This window comes from Fistularia commersonii, chromosome 9, assembly GCF_037954325.1.
Source record: "Fistularia commersonii isolate RoL2024-O1a breed Wild chromosome 9, RoL_Fcom_v1.0, whole genome shotgun sequence".
NCBI classification, from domain to species: Eukaryota; Metazoa; Chordata; class Actinopteri; order Syngnathiformes; family Fistulariidae; genus Fistularia; species Fistularia commersonii.
In genome coordinates this window covers 17606657-17630785 of record NC_141292.1, presented here as the reverse complement: position 1 = coordinate 17630785, position 24129 = coordinate 17606657, and the positions used below count along the sequence as shown (strand labels likewise).

Below are 24129 nucleotides of genomic sequence, written 5' to 3'. Positions count from 1 at the left end.
TTTCACCCTGTTCTTTCAAATATAAATTAACAAAAAAAGTTTTTGAAAACACATTTCCGTTTCAGCCATCGCTTCATTCTTATAGAAATTTTAAAAAGTTCAAAAAAAGAAAAAAGGATTTCGAGTTCATCCATTCACCCTCTTCTCTCTAAATAAAAGAAATCTTAGACAATAAATTTTAGTTTTACCCGTTCACCACTTCATTCATGTGCTAACTTTAATAAAAAAGCAACTTTAAAAAAATCTGTTCACATTAATTCATTCATTCATTCACCCTCTCATTTCTATAAAAATACTTTTCCTAAACATTTGGATTTCACCCGTTCACCCCCTTCCCTCTAATATAATTTTAAAAACACCTTTTTAAAATTATATTATCATTTAATCCGTTCATCTATTCACTCATTCATTCATACATGCCCTCCCTTCCATTAAAAAATGATTTTACTTAACATATTTCAATTGATTTCATCCGTCCATCCTCTAATTTAAATCAAAAAACATTTCAAAACAACATATTTCGATTTTTATCAATTCACCTTTTCATTCATTCATTCATTCATTCATTCATTCATGCTCTTATTTCCATGAAAAACCTTTTTATTTTTTCAACCAAACATTTGGATTTCATCCACTAATTTCAATTAAAAAAAACTTTTTTTTAATATATATATATATATTTTTATTTAAAAAATAATCCGTTCATCTCAATTAAAGACAAAAAAAACTAACCGGACATATTTCCATTTTCCTCCCGTCTTCATGATAAAGAAAAGAAACAATCAATTACAATTTATTTTATTTTTAAATCAGCAGGTGAAACCAAAGCACACGCTTCTAATGGCGCGGGAAACGCGATCCATAATTAAATATCGATTAGTGATCATTAATTTCCGAGAGGCTCGTTGGAATAAATCAACTTTATTAACGGACCGACTTCTATTTGTTTTTTTTTCGTTTTTTATTTTCCCTCTCCCGCCGCTTGCCTTTATCTCCTTCCTTCTTTTTTGTTATCATTATTATAATTATAATTTATAATTGTCGTTATCGCCGTGTTTTAAACGAAAAAGCGTAAAATCTCGTTCGCCGCCGAAATCCCGCCGATTCCCGTTTTTATTTTTTTAACCGGAAAGAAACGCCGCGGCTTTGCATCCGGAGAATAATAATAATATCATTAATAATAATTGTAACGCGATTTTTTTGATTTATTATTATCGGATCGATGGATTATGTGATGACGGATCATTTATTTAAAAAAAAGGAATAAATAAAAACCGGTCCGTTCGTTCGTTTTATCCTCCGCCGTCAATAATCGATCGCTTCCCGCGCGGGAAATCACATTTTAATTGTTATTACGATGTCGATTATAATTCAATGTCGTTCTTGTTATAATAAATACAATCGCGACAGTCAATTTCCCGGTTAGAATAAATCCGTGCGCGTCGGAAACCGTGCGCGTCGGTGAAAGGAACGAACGGCGACGGGACCGCGAACGCAATAAAGGAAATAAAACGGTGTTAAATTCCAAATTAAACAAAAAAAAACAAAAAACAAAACATGTATCCAGAAAAAAAAAATACAATATTGAAAAAAAAAATTGATTTATATTAAGAGGTGAAAATCTTTATTATTGTTATTGTTGTTCATTAATTAATTTACATATATGTGTAGTTATCACTATTTCTGTTTTATTGTTTAACCGCTGCCGATGTCAAACCGCTTGCCCCATCCAGCAGGTTGCCGTGGCGACAGCCCCCCCCTCCCCATCCATCCGTCCGGAAAAAGGATTTAATTTAATCCACTCGATCGGAATAAAAGGATTTAAATACCAGCTTTTATTTTGAAGGTTCACCTCCCTCCATCCCTCCCGATTCTATCCATCCGCCGGCACGTCGGAATAAAAGCTTTTATTTTAAATAAATAAAACAATCCAAAATATTTAATCAAATAAATTAAATAAGAGATAAAAAGCTGGAGTTTTTTTTTATTTCGTTAAATATAGGAGGAAAACTCGGGGGGCCGCCGGCGACCCCCGCGACCCCTCCGGTTGAGACGGCGTTGAAAGAATAAAAAAAAAAAGAAAAACAAAAAGACCCTGCGACCTCTGACCCCTGAGGGCTCCCCCCCGAAAAAAAACCTTTATTCGGCTCTCGAGGCGACAGGAAGTGACACGGCGTCGCCTCTGTGATTTCCAGGAAGTGGTCGTGACATGGCGGGCCCTCGGGGGCCCCGACGACATTTGAGGACAAATACATGCATCTGGAAAAGCCAGGAAATGAATCGCAAAATAAAGGAGTAAAAAAAAAAAAAAGGAAATATTTTTCTTTCACTGGATATTTTAGTGAAATTAATTTAAATAAAATGATTTTTTTTTTTTTTTTTTTTTTAAATAGACTTTTTAGGGACATTAATTTAAATGAAAAAAATAATTAGTGGAATGAATTGAAATTGTGTTTTTTGACAAAACAGCTTCAAAGGCCAAGAGAGTCTTTTTTTTCTTTTTTTTTCTGTATCTGGATTTTTAAAATAGAGCGCACACACACACACACACACACACACACACATGCATGCTCGTCGCTAAGTGTGTTTGTGTGTGTTTCCCAGCAAATAATGATATATAGGTATAAAGAGAAGTGTGTGTGTGTTACTAATAAAGTTTTTTTTATATAAAACAAGTTTAAAATTCAAATAAAAAAAGGGAGGCTTTTATTTTGTTAAATGTAAGAAATTCTATGACTTTCAAGGATGGATTGATTTTTCTCCTGGAGCTTTCCAGGATTTTTTTCCTCCATTTTTAGAGAATAAATAAATGAATGAATCAAATTGCAAAAACTTAATATTATAATATATTTTATTTTATATATTCATCATTACCTCACTCTACTACATTTATACATCCATTTCATCTTTGATAAAGCCATCTCACTCTGTTTATATAATATAAATTCCTCTCAGAAAATATAAATTTATACAACCACCTCCTTTACAACTTTATACATGTATTCCATTTTATTTAAAAATATTTTATATGCACCCCATTTCTCTAATTATATATCTATCTGACTACTGACAACTATATATATATATATCCATTTCATGGCATATATAAATGCATCTATTCTGCATATATAGTTTTAATCATCCATCAAATTTGCGTTTATGTATAAAAACACTGATATATATCATTAAATAATCACGACTTTCCATCCGACTCTTGATAAAAGTGCACACACACATATTTACATCTACACATATTTATATATACACATATTCGTATATACATCTCTCTTTTTATGCATATATATCCACCTCTTTCTGTATATAAACACTTGCATAGGCCTCGTTTTCTTTAAGGATATTTATATATCCATATATCACATAAATACTTCTCATCCCATATATGTATATATATATATCGTCTTATTCGTGTATTGATATACAGATTTAATTCTGAATATATATGTTTTTATACACACATATTTAAATTTCCACCTATATATCCATGTCATACTGAAATATATAAAAACTATACACGTTTTCATTTCAATACAAATGTGTTCAGAATTAAAATGTACACATATTTCAACACTTACATCATTATTTAATTCTATAAATGTAAATTTTAATTTTTTTTTTTTCCCCGCAGCTGATTTAAAACATATTTATTGTGCATTATTGCATATTCTTGAGCGATGCAGCAAAAGCTGCAGACGTCGCGCCACTCTGAACATCTGTGCATGTGTGTGTGTGTGTGTGTGGGTGTGTGTTTGCGCGTGCACGTCGTGCAGGTGTGGTTCCAGAACCGCCGCACCAAGTGGCGCAAGAAACACGCCGCGGAGATGGCGTCCGCCAAGAAGAAGCAGGACTCGGACGCCGAGCGGCTGAAGGGCGGCGCGTCCGACGCGGACGCGGACGCGGACGCGGACGCGGACGCGGACGGGGACGCGGACGCGGACGCGGAGGACGACGAGGACGAGGACTACAACAAGCCGCTGGACCCCAACTCCGATGACGAGAAGCTGGCGTTGCTCCTCAGCAGGCACAAGGCCGCGGCGGGCCTGTGCACGTCTGCGCTGCTCGTGCACGCGCACGAGCACGACAGCGCCTGATGGACGGGTGACGTCACCGATGTAAATACACCTTCGATCCCCCCCACTCCCCCCCCCCCCCACACACACACACACCCTCGCCTCCTCCACGCTGTGAATAATTTATGTGTAAAAGAAGAAGATGAAGAAAACCGGAAGTGGTGTTTTTTTTTTTTTTTTTTTTTTTAATTCTTTTAATTTTTATTTTATTTTATTTTTTTTTTTTGTACAGAGACTTCCGCCTCTTCCTCTCGTCTTCCCGCGCTTTTGAACGAGTGAATAAAAAAAAAAAAGAAAAAGAAAAAGGACAGAACGAAAGAGAGAAAAAGAGCCCCGTGTTTCTGCCTGAACGCGTCCGATCCATTTATTATCATTATTGATACGATCGCTGATCGATAATATTTATTTTCGCTTCTTTTTTTTTTTTTTTTTTTGGAATAAAATCTCTAAAAAAACAAAACGAAAAAGAAAAAAACCCAACTTCTTTTTTTTCTTCTTTTTCAAGCCGCCGCTTGCTGTTGATTAATTAATTTATTTATTAAAAAAAAAAAAAAAAATTACAAAAAATAAAAATAAAAAAGGGCCGAGGGCGCGCGACATGAAAGAGGACGGTTTTAAAATCGTGTTTCATTTTTATCGTCGTTAAAACGCGACGCTAATGACGTCACACCTGGGACAAAATCTAATTATTTTAACAACTTATTTAATATGCCCCGATAAATTACATTGTTATTACACCTGGAAATAAATTGAGATGGTAATTCTATCATTGGTTATTAATTATATGAAGCTAATTACGCTGTTATTACACGCGGACCCAGATTTGGTTGTTTATTACATTGTAATTATCATTAGTTCTCTTAACCTTTCATTTTGTTCACATTTTTAAATGATCACATACAAATTTTTAATCATTGATTATTAATAGTGTGATGTAGATGATGCTGCTATTTAACGAGATGCCAATTTTTCGTTAGTCTTCCAAGTATGTTCGATATATTGTTTCCGCCCCGCGCTAAAACAAAAAGATGCTAAACACTATAATTGATTTTTAATTATGTGGTGTTAATTATATTGTTATTACAGCGGATGAAAAAAATTGAGATGCTAATCATTATCACTGATTAGTAATTAGATGGTGATAATTACACTGTAATTACAAGGGAACAAACAAGATCGTATTTATAAAGATAATTTATGATCAAAATGCATTAATGATATGTATTTTCTTCCACGCCCCAAGTAATCAGATCCTAATCATCATCATCATTGATTATTAATTATGTGAAGTTAATAACATTGTTATCACCCCTGACATTATCAGATACTAATTACTATTTTGATTATTAAAATAAAACATGTTAAGTACATTGATCCCCCTCCCCCTGAAAAAAGAGGTTAATAATAATTACTATTTAAATATTGAGTTGTTTACATAACAGACACTAATTGTCATTGTTGATTTTGTTCATGTTAATTACACTGAAATGATCAGACACTTATTATCACAATCATTGATTATTAAAAAGAGATGTTAATAATCATTATTATCACTGATTCTAGCATTATGCTAATTAATGACATGGTTATTACGACATTATGATGTTAATTACATTGTAATTACACTTGATTTGAGCAACCTGAATGACGTACTAATTATTTTATCACGCTTTTTAAAAAAAATACATCAGTTGAATTGTTTTCACGCTTGACAAAATCAGAAACTAATTATAATTATAATGGGTTATTTCAACATTGTGATGCTAATTATGATGTTATTACCCCGGGAAAAAAAAACCGTCTAATTAAGATCATGAGTTTAAAAATTGTTTTCATGTTGTTTTCACCCCTGACATAATCGAATACTAATTATTATAATTGTCTCCTGATTATTACAACATTGGGACATTATACACTATTATTACCGTGGAAACAGTTATTATCGGGGTGCAACTGCGGCATTTTCTGACGGATTTTTTTTTTATTTTTAATTTTTCTTTAAATTTCCCTCGCGCTGAAAGTGTTTCTAATCAGATTAATTGTTAATAAATATCAATCCAGGATTTAATTCCAGGATTATTTATTGAGAAAAAAACCCAAATCATTTTCCCTTTTTTTTCCCTCCCGAGGGTTTGTGATGGAAACGAAAAAAAAAAAGCGAGAGAAATTCCCGTCTTTTTGTTTCCCCCCCTGCCGATAACCATCTCGCCGCTGCCTCTCTGCCATGTGATGAGATAATCATCCCGTATCGTCACGGTAACCGGACCCCTCCCTGTCTCCGGGGAGGGAGAGGGGTCACGACCCCTGGAATCGGGTCGCGGGGAAAACACACAGGGATTTAACGAAATTAAAAAAAATCTAAATAAAAAATAAAAAACACAAACATGGCAAAATAAAGAACCACCGTAATCTTTTAAAAAAATCGTGATATGAACGTAATAAAATAATAACGTAAATGATCAAAAAAAAAAAAAAAAAACAACCAAAAAAAAAAAAAAAAAGCTTTCAGGGAATATCTAAAGAGACATCAAAGGATTCTTTGATGTGTTTTTCTGTTCCATCTGAAAAAAAGGCTTGTTTTTATTTTGGAGTCACACACACAGACACACACACACACACACGCATATGCACACACACACGCAGAGGGTATTTTGACATCGGCGTAGTGAATCTGCGCGGTCACGATGGCTTCAAAGTGCTTCCAAGTGCAACCACAAAGGACGACGCTGCGCCCGCCGCTCTTTGATCCGCCGGGATCAAAAGGATTCTTTTTCCCACCGCGCCGGATCAAACGGACGGCGACGCCGGGATGTGATGGGCCAGATTCCGACATCTTCACCATCGCCGACGTCCTCGTCGTCATTTGTTATCATACGCTCCCGCCATCGTTAGCGAGACGATCCTTCCCGCCATCTTCTTCCCGGACATAAACGTCGCCATTTTTCCCGCCACCTTCATCATCATCATCTCCATCAGGCCGACCCACAGTTAGAGGTAGATTCTTGTTATTACGGCGTTATTACACAGTTATAAATTAGTGTGCCGCCATCTTGGATTTCCACACCGGGTGGGTGGGTACCCCGATAGACCATCTGACCTTTGACCTCTACAGCGTCGGAAGTGTCGGCGGAGAATCGTCGTCACGAAGCCGGCGGACGCCGGTATGTAATTTTTTTTTTTTTTTTTTTTTTAACGGATTGATTAACGAAGAGGAAGAAGAGGAGGAAAGGGGGGTGTGTGTTGCTATGGCAACCCCCCCCCCCCCCACTCCCCTAGAGGCCTCCATCTCCGGTTAGCAAACCGAGCCTGACATCACGTTTGAACCGAGCGGCAGGTTAACACGCTACCACTTAGCGCTAGTGGCGGCGGAAGGCGTTGCCACGACAACCCCCCCCCCCCCTCCCATTTTTTCTCTTAAACGCTGGGGTGGGGGTCAAAGGTCAGCCGGCCAGGGTGAGATCGCGGCGGGTTCCCCCTCGCCGGCGAGGGATTATCCTCCACTTCCTGTTCGGAGCTGCCGGCAGTAGCGGCGACATCATCAAAAGAGATTAGGTGGAGTAAAGAGCTGGTGATTGACAGGTGAGGAGGAGTGGGGAGGTACCTGCCTCCTCACCCCCAAAACCCCCCCTTCGCCACCGGCAGAGTCATTAAGGTTATCGTGGATCGTCACAATGGCCGCTGCCTCGGAGCGCGAAGAGCGGCGCTCCTTATCTGGCGGCCCCCAGGCACCGCCGCCAGATAAGGAGCAGAGCTAATCTGCTGTTCGACAAGTCCCGGGCACAAAGGGGGACCCGTGTCAATCCCACATGGGGGGAGGTTAGCGCTAACAGGTGGTGACGCTAACAGGTGGCAGTGCTAACAGGTGGTGCTCAGAGGTAGAAGCGCTAACAGGTGATGCGGAGAGGTAAGAGGTGGTGCCAACATGTTGTGTGAAGCGGGTGCAGCACTAAGATGTGGTGCTAACAGGTGGTGCTAAGCGGTATGGGCGATAAAGGTGGTACTTAGAGGTGGTGCTAAGAGGTAGAAGCGCTAACGGGTGGTGCTAAGAGTTGCTACTAAGATGTATAAGTATTAACAGGAGGTGCTAAGAGGTGGAGGTGCTAACAGGTTGTGCTAAGAGGTAGTGGTGTTAAGAGGTGGTGCCAACCTCTGGTGCGAAGAGGGAGCACCACTAAGATGTGGTGCTAACAGGTGGTGCTATGCGGTATGGGCGATAAAGGTGGTACTTAGAAGTGGTGCTAAGAGGTAGAAGCGCTAACGGGTGGTGCTAACAGTTGCTACTAAGATGTATAAGTATTAACAGGAGGTGCTAAGAGGTGGAGGTGCTAACAGGTTGTGCTAAGAGGTAGTGGTGTTAAGAGGTGGTGCCATCCTCTGGTGCGAAGAGGGAGCAGCACTAAGATGTGATGCTAACAGGGGGTGCTAAGTGGTATGGGTGCTAAAAGGTGGTATTTAGAGGTGGTGCTTAAAGGTAGAGATATTTATGGGTGGTGCTACCATTTGCTGCTAAGATGTATCAGCACTAACAAGTGATGCGGAGAGGTAGCGGATGTAAGAGGTGGTGCCAACATGTTGTGTGAAGCGGGTGCAGCACTGAGATGTGGTGCTAACAGGTGATGCTAAGCGGTATGGGTGCCAAAAGATGGTACTTACAGGTGGTGCTAAGAGGTGGTAGGTGCTAAAAGGTGGTATTAAGAGGTGGTTCTAAGATGTATCAGCACTACAAAGTGGTGCTAACAGGGGGTGCTTAGAGGTAGGGGTGCCAAGAGGTTGTGCTACGAGGTGGTGCTTAGAAGAATCTTCACTGAAAGGTGGTGCAAACGGGTGGTGCTAAGAGGTATCGGCACTCAAAGGTGGTGCTTGTAGATGGTGCTAAGAGGTATCAGCGTCAACAGCCGGAACAGGTTGTGCTAACAGGTGGTGCTAAGTCGTATCAGCACTAACCGGTGGTGCTCACAGGTAGTAGCGCTGAATGATGGTGCTGGTGCTCCGAGGTATTGGCGCTAACAGATGGTGCTAGCAGGTAGCGGTGCTAGCAGGTGGTGCTTAGAGGTGTGCATGCCCATTAGTCTCCACAAATGCTTGTGTTTGCTCTCAGGGCTGTTCTTCGAGGAGCATGTGCTTAAGTGGAAATTCTTCTGGACCCCTTCGTCTTCACCTTTTGGCTCTTCGTCTTCCTCGTAAACTTTTCATCTTCATCTTCCCTTCTTTTTGTCGTCTTCATCTTCCCAGCTCTTTGTCCTTCTGGTTGTCCATTTTCCCAAATTTTGGTCTTCCCAGCTGTTCTTCGTGTTTCCAACCCTTCATCTTCCTGCTTCTTCGTCTTCCCAACTCTTCTTTTTGTCTTCTTGTACTTCCCGGCTCTTCTTTTGCCTTCTTCGTATTTCCAGCCGTTCGTCCTCCTGGTATCCTTCTACCCGACTCTTCGACTTCCCAGCTCTTCCTTTTGCCTTCTTCAGCTTCCTGCCCCTTTGTCTTTCCGTCTTTCCTTTCCGGCTTCTTCGTATTTCCGACTTGATCTTCCTGCCTCTTTTGTCCTCCCAGCTCTTCATCTTCCCGACTCTTCTCTACGTGATCTTTGTCTTCCCGGCCTTCCTTTTGTCTTCTTCGTATTTCCAGCCTTCATCTTCCTTCCTCTTTTGTCCTCCCAGCTCATCTTCCCGGCTCTCTATCTTCTTGGTGTCCATCTACCCGACTCTTCGTCTACCTGGTTCTTCTTTTCGTGATCTTCGTCTTCGATCTTCCCTTCATTTTCCCGGCTCTCTGTCCCGGCAGCTTCGGGCTCTTGATCCAGACAAAGTGGTACGGTGAATCCCTGGGGCGGCTTTCTGGAGGATGCTGCCTGCCGGGGAGGGGCGGGTGGGGGCGGCGGCGGCGGCATCGGCGTCCCAGCCGGGCGGAGTAATGACAAAATGAGCACCTCCAGTCGCCTCCGGCAATGAAACGCTGCCCCCTGTCACCCGAGGCCTTTGTTGTGGATGTTATTAGCACTAGCCCGCTAGAATAACCTGTTAGCCGCGATCGTAGCGCAGCAATAATAACCTCCTCAATCATATTTTAAAAGTCACGTCAAGGCGCCCGCCGTAATTCATCTCTATGCAAATGGGCGGGTGTCAGGCCCATTAGCGAGCCGCCGCTGCCGCCGCCACCTTTCCTTTTTTTTTTTTTTATTAAAACGCGTGGGAGCCCGGGTCTGCTCTGACTCAGGACCAATAAAAGAAGCGGCGCCGGCCATATGTTTCCCCTGAACGGGCACCGTAATGCCCCCCGCCATTTTCACCGACACAATCCAAACCAACAGCTAAAGTGGCGAGGTCGTGCGGGTGCAAACGCTCGGGGATTGATGGCGAATCACAGTCATGATTATACATGTGTCATAAACTCACAAAAGGGTAATAAATGGCGCTAATGAAATGGTGGCGGCTTGTTCGCGGGCTGACGGCTGCCTCACGCCGGACAGCAGCCCCTCCCCGAGAGCCATTTATGCAGATAACATGCTAACACCCCCAAATTCATCCCTTCATTTACTGCCTTTGCTCGTAATAACACTGTAATAAATACATTGATGGAGCATGTGTGTCTGTTTGCAAATTCATTCATTCATTATCCTGCTGTCAGGGTCACGGGGGTAGAGCCAAGCTGTGATTGGGCGAGAGGTGGGGTTCACCCAGGACCTGTCACAGAGCCACATATGAAGGCGTACAACCATGCACTCTCTCGGACACATGAAGCATACAACTACTGATCCTTCCATTCACGGGCCATATAGAAACATACAAGTATGAACCCTGTCACTCACACGGCAAGAACAGGGAACGGGAACAGTCCAAGACAAGAAAGGACCCCTAAACGACCCAAACGGTCCATTAACGCCACATGGTTATCCCGGCCAGAATGGACAAGGAGTGACAAGAGGACCGGGTGTCCTTCACCTTCCTCTTCTTTTTCTTCTTCTCATGATGATGTCGAACGCATGTTTGATGGCTGGCGAACCTTGAAGGCTCTTCCTGGCCGCTGGCGTCCCGACCATGAGGTTTGTTTGTGCTTAGGCTCCTGCAGGGATTCCCCGAGCGACCTTGTTTGCAGCACCGGCCGCCGGCTCGACCCGCTTCGACCTGCCACGACCCGCCTGTTTGCGTTATCGACCGACCGCTGCGCCACCCCGGCTTAAACGCCTTCTTGGTTTTTATTGGCAGGCGGCAGATGAGCCCTGGCTTTGACCGCCCCGGGCATCAGAAGACAATCACCAGCACTCCTGAGAAGAAATGAACGAATGAATCAACGATGCCAGCGTCAAATTAAAAGCATACCGAAAACGTGCCCTGGCCACATGGCTCAACACACTGGATCACACCAAGATTCACACTCCACCTCACTACCAGACCTTACATGCATACATGTTCTGCTCTGGGCGGCCATACATGCATACATATTCTGCACCAGGCAGCCATACCTGCATATATGTTGTGCTCTGGGCAATACACGCATACATGTTCTGGTCTGGGCAACCACATATGTATACTTCCTCTACTACGGGTGGCCTTGACTGTATACGTGTTCTACTCCAGGCCACCATAAATGCATACATATTTTGCTCGGGGCGACCATATATGCATACATCTTCAGGCAGCCGTGCAGCCATTAATGCATACATGTCCTGCTCCAGGAGGCCATGCATACATACATGTTCTGGTCTGGGCGACCATATATGTATGTGTCTTCTGCCCTGGGCAGTCATAAATGTATACATGTTCTGCTCCAGGTGCCCATACATGCATACATGTTCTGCTCCAGGTGCCCATACATGCTTACATGTTTTACTCTGGGCGACCACATACATGTTTACATATTCTTTTCCAGGTCGCCATAAATACATGCATGTTCTGCTCTGGGCAATACGCTCATACACGTTCTGCTTTGGTTGACCATACATGCATACATGTTTTACTCTGGGTGACCATATATGCCGTACATGCATAGACGTTCTGGGTCGGCCATCTTGGTCTGGGATGTAAACAAGACGCCTGATGGCTGGGTGGGGAGTGGGTTCCACCCCCCACCACCCTTCCAGACGCCCCAGACGTGACCCCGCCCCCCTCGGCTGACGGACACCCTGACAATAAATAACTCCATGAAAGATGAGGCGGGAGGAAGCTCACAGTGACCCTCTGAACTTGGAAACCTCTGCTCATCGATTATGGAGATGGCCGCCCCCCCACCCCGCCGCCCGGCGTTACGGCCCCGCAGCTATCGATTAAATACTAGAGAGAAAACACTTTGGCAGTTAAATCAGACTCTAATCTGATTGGCTCCCCTCTCGCACCGCCGCTCGGAAACATCAAGTGCCGTTTAAAGGAAAAGGGAAGGGGGATGCTGTGTGGCGCGGCGATTGAATTAGCCCCGCTGCGATGCTAACACGGGGTGACCTTGGGTGGGCGGGCGACCCATGACCTCTGACCCTGAAGGGAATAGCGGTGGGGTCACAAGGGGGGGGGGGGGCTTAAAAGTTGGGGGGTTGGCATGTGACCGGGCGGCGCGAATCAATACGTTCCCCGAGGTTGACTTCATAAGTAGGTCATAAAAAGCATTTTGGATATTAGCGGCGGGCGCGGCGAGTTCACGCTCCCGCCGCCGCGGGCCCGCACTCACGCCGGAGTCACATGTTATCCCGACAGTTCCGTCGATACCCGAGTACCCGGCTATGAGAAGGGGTGGCGGAGGGGGTGTTAATGGCGGCGGCGGCGTCCACTTTAATGGCGGTAAGTGATTACGGCGCCCGCTCGCCTTAGCGACGGAGGAGACACTTAGCAAATCATAAACGGGGGACTCGCGTCGGGTTCGACCAGGGTTCGACGCCGGGTGGAGGCGGCGGTAGGGAAATCAAAATATCTGGAAGTCTCAAGGAGCAGGGGAGGGGGCGGAGCCTATCGCGGATGTCGACGGGTGAGGGGCGGGGCTTGTCGGCTGCCAATCATGACATCCTAATGGTCACACCTGCAGACGGTTGGGAGTCCTCAGTGAACCTTCTGACTGGAGAACAACGAAGAACTAAGCGGGTGAGTGAAAAAAAACGAAAACATATACAGTTCTATGACTGATATTCCTTCTGAACCACCAAGTAAAATATATACTGCTCAAAATAATAAAGGGAACACTTAAACAACACAATGTAACTCCAAGTCAATCCCACTTTTGTCCACTTTGGAAGCAACACTGATTCATTTTGACTTGTTTTATGGACATTACATCAGCGTCGGATCAGCCTGTAGTGTGTTTACCCCTTTTTGTTTTGAACGTGAACTCCATTGGTTACACTCAATTGATTTCCATTGATAATTTTTGTTCGATTTTGTTGTCAACTATGTCAAGAACAAAGTATTTAATAAGAATATTTCATTGATTCAGGTCTAGGATTTGTTATTTCGGTGTTCCCTTTATGTTTTTTGAGCAGTGTATATTATATTCCCCTTGCCATTTATTTATTCATTTAATTTATTTGTTTTACTTTGATTCTGCTTTGCCTTGTTTGTTTGCACGTATGTATATCTGTTTATACTATTTGTGTTTAATAAGAATTTGTATTAAAAAAAAAAACAAACAAAAATAACGAGGCAGGTGAGTACTTCCTGAGTGCCGCCATTTTTAAACGGTTCGAACCATCTCCCCACTCCGGATGGGGGGGGGGAGGGGTATTGACCTGGCGGTATTGATTGATTAATCGATCAATACTCATACGCAGCTCATTCCAGTATCAATTACTGGAATAAATTATGGATAATAATAATAATAATAAGTATATACGAAATAAAAGCTCTGGTGTCACTTGAGGGGCGACCCATCCCATCCCCCCCCCGCAGCATTAATTTGAACCGGTCCATCCATGTCACATGACCAGAAGTGCTATGTATTCACCGGTGGTGTTTATATTTGCGAATGAAATAAAAGCGATTTGTTTTAGAGTGTAATATTTTTTATTTTGGGAGAAAAATATTTCAATAATAATTTATTATTCATAATAAATCGCTTCCAAAGTAACCAATTTCCTGTCGTGAGCAAATACGGTAAAACGTTCATTAAGCCGCTTCCAATGATGTGCGGCATTAAATCACGGCAGCTCGCTTTGTTCGCCATTAAATTATTTTAATTTAATCAGGTCCCGTCTCCAGGTACTTATTTTTATTAGATTTTTCTGGCACTTAAAATGTATTAACAATTGATTGGACTCCAGTGTGTGTGTGTGTGTGTGTGTGTGTGTGTGTGTGCCTGTACTTGTTTACCAGGCCTGTTTTGTGCTTCTGTTGTAAGTGGATGTGATGCCCTGAATGGTAGTGGGAATTAAATTTATTATTTCATTCATTCATATCTTGTGTGTGTGAGTGTGTGTGTGTGTGTGTGGGGGGGGGGGGGGGGGGGGGGCTGGAGCCTATCCCAGCTGTGATTGGATGAGAGGCCGTTCACCCTTTCATTCACCTTCTCGCCGTGCTAACAGCTTCGCTAACCGCTACGCTAACCAGTAAATAATCCATCTTTAATAGCTAACGCTAACCGAGGGGGCGGTGGGTGGGCTCCGAGCGGCGCTGCTCCCAGATGGTTTCTAAAAATAGATTTCCCAAAAAGGGGGGGGGGGGATGGTTACCCCCCCCTCACCCTCTCACCCCCCGTTGTGAAAACAACCCCGGGGCAGATGTGGTCAAAGGCGTGGAAATATCACCAACCGTCTGGGTCGAAATCCAAATAAACCGGTTGTTCCTTTTTCCCTGTGAAATACTTTGAAGGTGTGTGTGTGTGTGTGTGTCTATGTGAGGGGGTGATTGATGGCCCCGCCTCCCGGGAGATGGCGTAACCACGGTAGCGGGCTGGCGGCGGTGGCGTTGCCCCAGGCCGCGCTCGCCGTTTGTTCCACAATGTAGCAACCAGTCGTGAATGCCTCTTTAGTGATGTCACCCAAGGGCCGTGTGTGTGTGTGTGTGTGTGTGTGAATTTGGATTTGGATTCACTCGTTCATAAGAGATGAGTCACGGTGGTCGTCGGGGCTGGAGGCGGGGCTTACTCCGGACCAATCACAGGGACACGTATAGAGACGTGCAACCATTCACACGCCATATTAAGACACATTCATCCATTTATCCTGTCATTTAAACATCATATAAAGACATAATATTTACCCTTTCATTCAAACATCACGGTAAGAGATAAACATTCACCCTCTCATTCAAAAGTCAAGCAGATGCAGAAATTCACCCTTTCATTTACACGAGAAAAATATTCACCCACACTCATGTTATATATATATATACTATATTTACACATCCTATAGACATTCATCCATTCATATGAACGTCCTATGTAGAGACATACAACATTCACCCTCTCATTTATAAACATAGATTTTCATCCATTCATTCACATGAAGCCTTACAAACACCTTGATGGAAAGTGTGTGTGTGTGTGTGTGTGTGTGTGTGTGTGTGTGTGTGTGTGTGTGTGTGTGTGTGTGTGTGTTCACAGAGGTGCATGCTGGGAGTGTAGGGTTTCCTTTAGCTCCGCGGCGCGGCTAATTGTCACTAATCTGTGTTTTTCCGCCTTTTTAAAGGATTACAATGGGCCTCTTTGAGTGTGTGTGTGTGTGTGTGTGTGTGTGTGTGCGTCTGGGACACACTGCCGAAATGCAGCAGTTCGGGCTCCTATATTGATAGGGTCCCTCTGCCTTTTGAAGGGCCTCAGATCTTACTTTATTTAAGTCAGACTTTTGTCTTAATCCGGATTATTTGGTTTTAATAAGAATTATTTTGTCTTCATCTGAATAATTTTGCCTAAATCTGGATTATTGTATCTTAAATTGATTATTTTTTCCTTATCAGAATGATTTGATCTTAATCAGGATCATTTTGTCTAAATCTGGATTATTTTGTTTTATTTTAATGGGGATTATGTTGTCTAAATATGGCCTATTTTATCTTAAAATGTATTATTTTTTTCTTTATCAGGATGACATTATCTTAATCAGGGTGATCATGTCTTAATCAGGATTATTTTGTTTTAATTAGGATTATTTTGTCTTAATCATGATTATTTTGTCTAATTTAGAATTATTTTGTCTTCATCTGAATAATTTTGCCTAAATCTGGATTATTGTATCTTAAAAGTGATTATTTTTCCTTATCAGAATGATTTTATCTTAATCAGGATTATTTTGTCTAAATCTGGATTATTTTGTTTTAATGGGGATTATGTTGTCTAAATATGGCTTATTTTATCTTAAAATGTATTATTTTTATCAGGATGATTTTATCTTAATCAGGATTATTTTGTCTTAATCAGAATTATTTTGTCTAATTTAGAATGATTTTGTTTCAGTCAGGATTATTTCATATTGAACAGGATTGTTTTGTCTTTATCAGGATTATTCTATTTTAATGTGAATTTTTTTTCTAAATGTGGAAATTTATCTTAACTCAGATTGTTTTGTCTCAGAATTATTTATCTTCATCCAAATTATTTTGTTTAAGAATTGTTTTGACTTAATCCGGATTATCTCCGATCACACCGTGGATAAGCGTGTTCTTATTTTGAAATCTGAAAAAAAGGACATTTGAAAAATTAAATAAAAAATTGAATTAAAAAAAAAAAAAAAAAAGTAAAATTAATTTACTGAATCAAACGTTTTTAATCTCAAAAGCACGACTGCAGCCGGAATGGGGCCGTGCTGCGTTCAGGGACCCCTGGGTTAATCCGAGTGGCTTTCCCCTCGCTATGCGAAGACGTTAAATGAAAAAAAAAAATAAAATAAAAATAAAAAATAAAAAACAGCCGAGGCAGCGCCGTGGCGAAGATTGATGAATAATGAATGAATGAATAAACATTTCACACCTTTTGATTAGTTTTTTTTTTTTTTTTTAACGGAAGCGGCGGCCGAGTGTCCCACGCCGCCGATGCAATTACGCCGGGTAAACTAATTACCGCGCTTGTGATTCCCATTTTCCCCGGCTTTTCACGAGACGGTGGCCGCTGTTTAGCTGGCCGCCATTATGGATTTTTCTGGATTTGTGGATGAGAGGGTGAATGGATGCGGGTTCAGAAATTAGATGTGAATGGTTGGTTGTCTTTATATGACACGACTCCAGTGGTGGGCCAGCAGGGCCTGCAAGGCCTTCTCTGCTGGCCTGAAAAAATATCTCAACCACAGACTTATTTTAATGATATTTTGTTCATGAATACTCGTTAAATCATTCCAAATTTGTCTGTCAGGTTCCTTTCATATCTTTTTACCTGGCTGTGCTGCTTCCAGACATGTATTTTCATATTGAAGCATTTAACCGATCACATTTCAGCCATAATATGTTGCCAGACAGGGTCAAAGTCCAAGAAATCTATCTGGAGGCCTGCAGAATCAGATTTGCAGGCGCACTAGCAACAAAAAAGTGTTGATGAAAGTGTTGCTTCAACCAATCAGATATCGAGTTGCGACACCGAGGCCTTCTAGAAGGCTGTGTCAACATTGCCATGTCCCATGACTGTACTAGCCATAGTGTTGGTGATATAATAGCTAATTTGTCAAGCTGTGATGGCTTAAGGAAGAGAAGAAATTGATGTGCTTGCAAATTTATCGTCAAAACCATTTTCCAGACTTTTCAAGAAAAGCTGGACATCGTTAAGAAAGGTCAGGCAATTCTAAAGCTAGCGGGCCTGTTACAGCGAGGACAAGGATTCAATAAGACGGTTTTTATAGCCATAAAGCAGTTATTGAGGTATGGGATGATAAATGGAGCTCTACTCAAGGACTGGATGTGAAATGCACAGCCCGCGACTGCATGAATGAGAGGGTGAATTATCGTATGTCTCTATATGATCAATGAAAACGCTAACGTCCGCCACTTTTGGTAATACCCGTAATATTATTACCCAAAAATGGCACCTGTTGAGAGACATGCATACGAAGCAAATGAAAACTCAAGGCTATCAGTCATGCAGTACTGTTTTGTTTCAATTTATATACCATATGTTTTACAATGCGCCTTATAATGCAGTGCGCCTTATATTCAGCAAAATACGGTGTATAAATTTGGCCCGCAACCGCCACACCAATTGACTATTAGTCTCGTGAACCGTCGCATGAACCGCTAAAACTACAAATCCTAGAATGCTCTGCTGGTGTTTTGCCGCAAAAATCACAACAGGACCCATAAATGTCCTTTCCTCTGTTGACAGTCGTCATAGCGACTTTATGCTAATGCTAGCGCTGAGCTATAATTAACCTTTCTGTTGCTACTCCAAAACATGGACTTCACGTTCACTGAAGGATATTATTATTTACATATTTTCCAGATAATAGAGCCCGCTGGAATATAAGCTGCACCCGCTAAATTTTAAGAAAAAAATATTTTTGCATATATTAGCCGTATGTTTATTTACATACTCTAATTGATTGTTTCCAAATGGTGCCAGTAAAACGGCTGATCAACCAAAACAGAAAAGTCATTGATGGCTTTATTGATCCTCCTGCTGTGCAGTGAAACCACTGGAAACCTTTTCAGTCTCTCTGTCGGACTCTGTTTTATTTAAATTTAAAATATTTTGCGTGTCAAAAACTGGAGTTTTCATTGCAACGAGCTCTTGTGTCTGTCTTGTTTTTGCACTTCCTGGTGGCTGTTAGCGAAGAAAAAATCTGTGGATAAGCCGCATCGTTGTTTAAGCCGCAGGGTTCAAAAGTGGTAGTTAGAAAATAGCTTATAGTTCGGAAAATACGGTATTTAATTGGTTTATTATTTTTATTTATTTATTTTTTTTTGCATTTAAGATTAGCCTGTGAAAAAAGGTTGCTCTAGAAATTGAATTCAGAAGGCTACGAATAAAGAGGCATGCGATTTTTATTTCATTTTATTTAAGAAATGAATGCCACTGATGTGTCTTTGAATTTGAATTTTTATTTTGCATTTGCACAATATTAAGTTATATATTGTATAGTTTTAAGCTTTGTTTGTTCCAGATTCAGTGTTTAAGCAAAAAATTTTTTTTTTTTTTGGGGGGCATTTTTTATTTAAGATTTTTTTCACTAAATATCAACGTCGGCCCGCAATTTTGTCCCAGTTTTAAAAATTTCGCTCCACTGTTTATTTGTGTTGCTACTCCATATGATGGCCTGCCTCTCGTCCAATCACAGCAGGGCAGGGATGGGCTCACGACCCGATGATGAATGAATGAATGAACAACTGAATTTTAAATAAATAGAAACCAAGCACAATCAAGATAATATAAAGACCAGCTTCCTGTTTCACTCACTGTTCAGGCGATGAGAGGGTGAATCATCTCGGCGACTCCGGTCCTTTTCCCAAGCCGAGGGAAGCTCCTCGCCGATTTAATCTGTAATTTCCCGAATCGGGGTCGTCGTGGCGTTCGGGGGGGGGGGCGTGGGATCTTCCCACCGCCGATCTGCAGCTGCTCAAACGTGCATGAAGTGTGGAAAGCTAGCTATGCAGGTCGCGGTCACGCGGCAACACCTGATGGGGGGGATGCTCCTCACGTGGAGGTCAGAAGGGGAGGCGGCGTCCACTTCCTGTTCCCGTCCGTCGATGGTGTTCAGATCCTCGCTAACGATGCGTTTAAATCGCCGGGATGTCTGGTGAGACATTGGTCACCAACTGTAACATGCCGTGTTATTCATTCATTCATTCATTCATAATCAAAAGCACTTGTCCTGCACTCAGCAAGGAGTAGCTTGAGAGACATACAAGTCATATAGATACAAAACATTCACCCTTTCATTACATTAGTCATTTGGCAGACGCTTTTATCCAAAGCAACTTACAAAAAGTGCAATTCAGTCACCGAAGATCCAAAGTACCAGTAGTCGGAAGTCAGAGGTGTCCATCTCAGAACCCTTATACATTCATACGTCATTGAGACATACAACCATTCGGCCTTTCATTTAAACAAAGGCATACAACTTTCGCCCCCTCTTTCTCATGTCGCGTAGACGTCCGGTATTCACCCGGTCATTCACGTTTTCGGATAATGTGGGGTCTCCTGCATGTGTTTGGAACCCTGAGGGGCCCCGGGCACGGATACCCCATGGAGGCCTCCGACCTTTGACCCCGCCCCCCTGCCGCCGCTACCTATCTGTCGTAGTGCCAAAGAGCCCCTTCCCATCATCTCAGGAGGAGGATGAAGACATTAATGGTGTGAAGCCTCCTCCGGCAGACGGCCGCATCCCAGATTGATGATGCCGCCCGTCTCCATTGATCCCCTCGCCTTGGAGTGGCGCGTCGGAGGGAAGAAAAAAAAAAAAAAAGAAGACAAAACACTCGTCGCGCGCTGTTTGTATTTATTCAGCGCTCCATGAAGAGCTTTTTTATTAATTTCATGGATTATTTGCTCATTACGCATTAATCAGCCGGCCCATCTGGAAGGAGCAGCCGTGACCGCCAGAGAAACAGCCATTCTGATCTCAATTAGATTCTGCCGCTCCTCGCCGTCTCGCCATAAATCACTTCTGCAAAGTGAAATTAACAGTTACTGGAGCGCATTAATATCCCCAGTCAGCCGGGAGGCGAGGTGGCGGGTGGGGCGGGGGAGCCGGGGGCAGCCATTGGAACCGGCAGTGGCTCGGCATCCTGCTGGAAGGGACACGGGTTTGTTCGCGAGGGTTGTAGTAACACATGCTCGCGGCGGCGGCCAATGGGAATGGCAGTTGTACGGCGTGTGGGTTCAGTGAGGTGGGAGGGGGTGGGCGGGGTTCCGGAAGGACGGCGACCAACTCGACTTAAAAAGGAAGTGGAGGGAAAAAAATTAGGGAAGCTGATGGGGAACGTCCTGAGAGTCGTCTTTTTGCGAGCATACCGGGGAACCATGAGCAACGGATGATGAGAAAATGACTGAAAATTGGGGTTGGAAGTCACCGGCAGGTCAAATGTACCCGCAGCTGCCCTTTTAGGTGAATGTAGCTTTCCCCTTTCTACGACCGTCCCCAAAAATGTGTCCAGAAGTTTGGTTGTCCGGAAGTCAGGTAGTCCGGTGGCAAGGTTGTCCAGAAGTCATCAATTGTGGTTGTCAGGTACTGAGGTAGTCAGAAAGTCTGTTAGTCATGTGGTTTTGGAGGTCTGGTGGTCAGGAAGTATGGAGGTCTAGAAGTCATGAAGTCCTTCGGGGAGGTAGTCTGTTGTCAGGAAGTAGGTGCTTTGGTAGACAGGAAGCCTGATTGTCTTGTAGTCAGGAACTCATTTGGTCCTGTGTTGAGGTAGTCCGGGTGACTTGTAGTCACAAAGTCAGGTAATCTGGTTGTCATGAAGTAGGTGGTTTGGTCAGGAACTCTAGTTGTCAGGTGTTTTTGGAAGTCTGGTGGTTAGTATGAAGGTCAAGAAGTCACACAGTCCTGTGGTGACGTAGTCTGTTGCCAGAAAGTAGGTGGTCTGATAGATGAGAAGTCTGGTTGTCTTGTGATCTGGTAGTCAGGTTGTAGGTGGTTGGGTAGACAGGAAGTGCGGTAGTCAGGTGCTGAGGTAGTCAGGAAGTCAGGTCGTCTTATGGTGAGGTGGTCTGGTTGTCAGGAAGTAGATGGTCTGGTAGACAGGAAGTGTGGTAGTCAGGTGGCTTGGAAAGTCTGGTTGTCAGGAAGTCGGTGCTCTGGTTGGCAGGAGGTCTGGTAGTCAGATATTGAGGTAGCCAGGAAGTTTTGTGGTCTGGTGGTGAGTTGTGAAGTGAAGAAGTGAAGAAGTCAGGTCATCTTTGAGGTGTGGTAGTCAGAGGGTCTGGAAGTCAGGTGACACAAAGGTCGGGGGTCGCCTTGTCCATTGGTGACGTCGTCTGTTGTCAGGAAGTGGTTCTGGTAGTCAGAAGGTCTGGTGGCCTAGACAAGAGAACATGGAGACTCAAAATAGGCAGAATCATGGCAAGGAACCAGTGGAGAACCCTTGCCGGCATGTGGAACCCCCTCCACCTCCAAGAAGGTTCTGCGGCTTCCTCCCGCCATGCTCAACCGCCGGAGCTGGAACCAGGACACAATAAATATCCTGCCGGGGCGCCGGGTGTCAGAGGGCCGAGCAAACACTTGGGGTGTAATGACTCCTCAAAGGTGTGTGACAGCGGAATAATCAATTACCCCGGCGGCCATTAGTGCCGCTCGCCACAGGGAGGGGCCGGGGGGAGCGGCGGCGGCGATGGGCGAGGGGCCCCCGGGGGCCTTAATCCGCCCATGATCCCGCACACGGACACGGGATCAAACACATTACCGCCCTTCACATTTTACAAATGAAAGTCAATGAAGCACATTGTGATCAAACACAGATAGCACACACACACACACACACACACATACACACTCACGGCAGTTTGGTGTTCACCAGTGTGTGTAAAGCCTGCCTGTGATTACTGGTGTTATCTCTGTGAGTGTGTGTGCCTGCTGGGAGCACTGGGAGGAGGTTAGGGGAGTGTGTGTGTGTGTGTGTGTGTGTGTGTGTGTGTGTCACTCTGCGGGATAGATTGGAAGTGTGACATTAAAATGGAAATGACTCGGGGGAGACTTGACAAGAGGGAGGCAGGCGACCTTTGACCCGGTCCTGACGGACAGATGGGGGTAGCCGAAGGGGGCGGGGCTTGTTGCGGGGGGTAGGGGGTTGGGGGCGGGGCTTGGGTTTCCCGGTGGACAGAGGACAACATGGAGGGGGGACCCGCTGTAATGAATAAATAATTCCCCGCCGGCCCTCGGGACTCTTCCCCCCTCCTAAAGGCGCATACCTTTTTGGCGGCGAAGGATTAAAGATGGACGCCGCGTGATGGCGCGTTCCACCTGTCAGACGCCCCCCACTCCCTGTAATGAATGACATCATTGGTTATTGACTAAACAAACACAGTCGGCGGCTCGTTTATCTCGCGGCGGTCGGTGTGTGTGTGGGGGGGGTGATTGACAACAGCGGTGTCTTGATGTGGAGTGGCAGCTGAAAAGTGGTTGCCAGAAACAGCAGTGGATATTGGCTGTTTTGTTTATGGGAATGGAGGAGCGTGTCACGCAGTTTATCCGCCGCCGCCGCCGCCGCCGTCACGACAGTGCATCGTCTCCGGTGACACAACCCCCCCAAACCCTGCGCCCCTGTCACACACGCACCACGTCCTACCTGGCGGGGATACATCGTCACCTTGGATTTATCACCGCCGGGATTTAGAGGCAGGCGTCACCTCACCACAGGAAGCAGCTCAGCTCGAGTTCCTGCTTTGGAGCTCCTTTTGAAGACACTGAGAAACCCCCCCAAAAATGGACGTCTGACAAATTCGAAACTCCCTTAGGTACAAGGACAAGGACAATTGCAAGGAACTCCCTTAAATAAAAGTACAAGTACCAGGACGCTGATAAGACACTCCTTTAAAGATGAGTGCAAGTACATGAGCAGTAAGAAAAGTCCTCAAAAAGATGAGTAGAAGTACAAGAACAATTGCAAGGAACTCCCTTTAATCAAAGTACAAATACAAGAACAATGATGAGACTCTCCCTTTAAGACAAGGACAAATAGGTGGACAATGAGAAACTTTGTTCAAGAGAGGTACAAGTTCCTGGACAATATCACAGAAGCTCCTTAAAGATAAGTTGAACATAATAAGATACTCCCTTGGAGTTGAGTACAAATACATAAACGTAAATCAGATACTCCCTTAAAGATGAGTGCAAGTACATGAGCAGTAAGAAAACTCCTTAAAAAGATGAGTAGAAGTACAAGAACAATTGCAAGGAACTATAGGTGGACAATGAGCAACTTTGTTCAAGATAAGTACAAGTTCCTGGACAATATCACAGAAGCTCCTTAAAGATAAGTTGAACATAATAAGATACTCCCTTAAAGTTGAGTACAAATACATAAACGTAAATCAGACACTCCCTTAAAGATAGCTGCAACTACATGGACAAAAAGAAGCTCTTTCAAAAAAGGAGTACAAGTGCAGTACAATAACATTGTTGACACTTTCCTCCCCCTTTCACTCCCCTTCGCCTCCTCCCCCATTGGTTCAGTCTGGTCGCGCCTCCTGATGTCGTCCTCCATCCCCCCCTCTGATGACT

General features: G+C 43.6%; 1 protein-coding gene across 1 annotated transcript in view; it reads left to right on the top strand.

Annotated features, from left to right (window-relative positions):
• The window catches only part of nkx6-1 (NK6 homeobox 1), a 6411-nt gene extending 2302 nt beyond the window's left edge, over window positions 1-4109 (top strand). Inside the window, exon 3 of the mRNA XM_086153124.1 lies at window positions 3789-4109. Within this exon, the coding sequence (XP_086009250.1) occupies window positions 3789-4109 (321 nt within the window). The remainder of the gene's footprint in view (window positions 1-3788) is intronic.
• Window positions 4110-24129: the final 20020 nt, after the last annotated feature.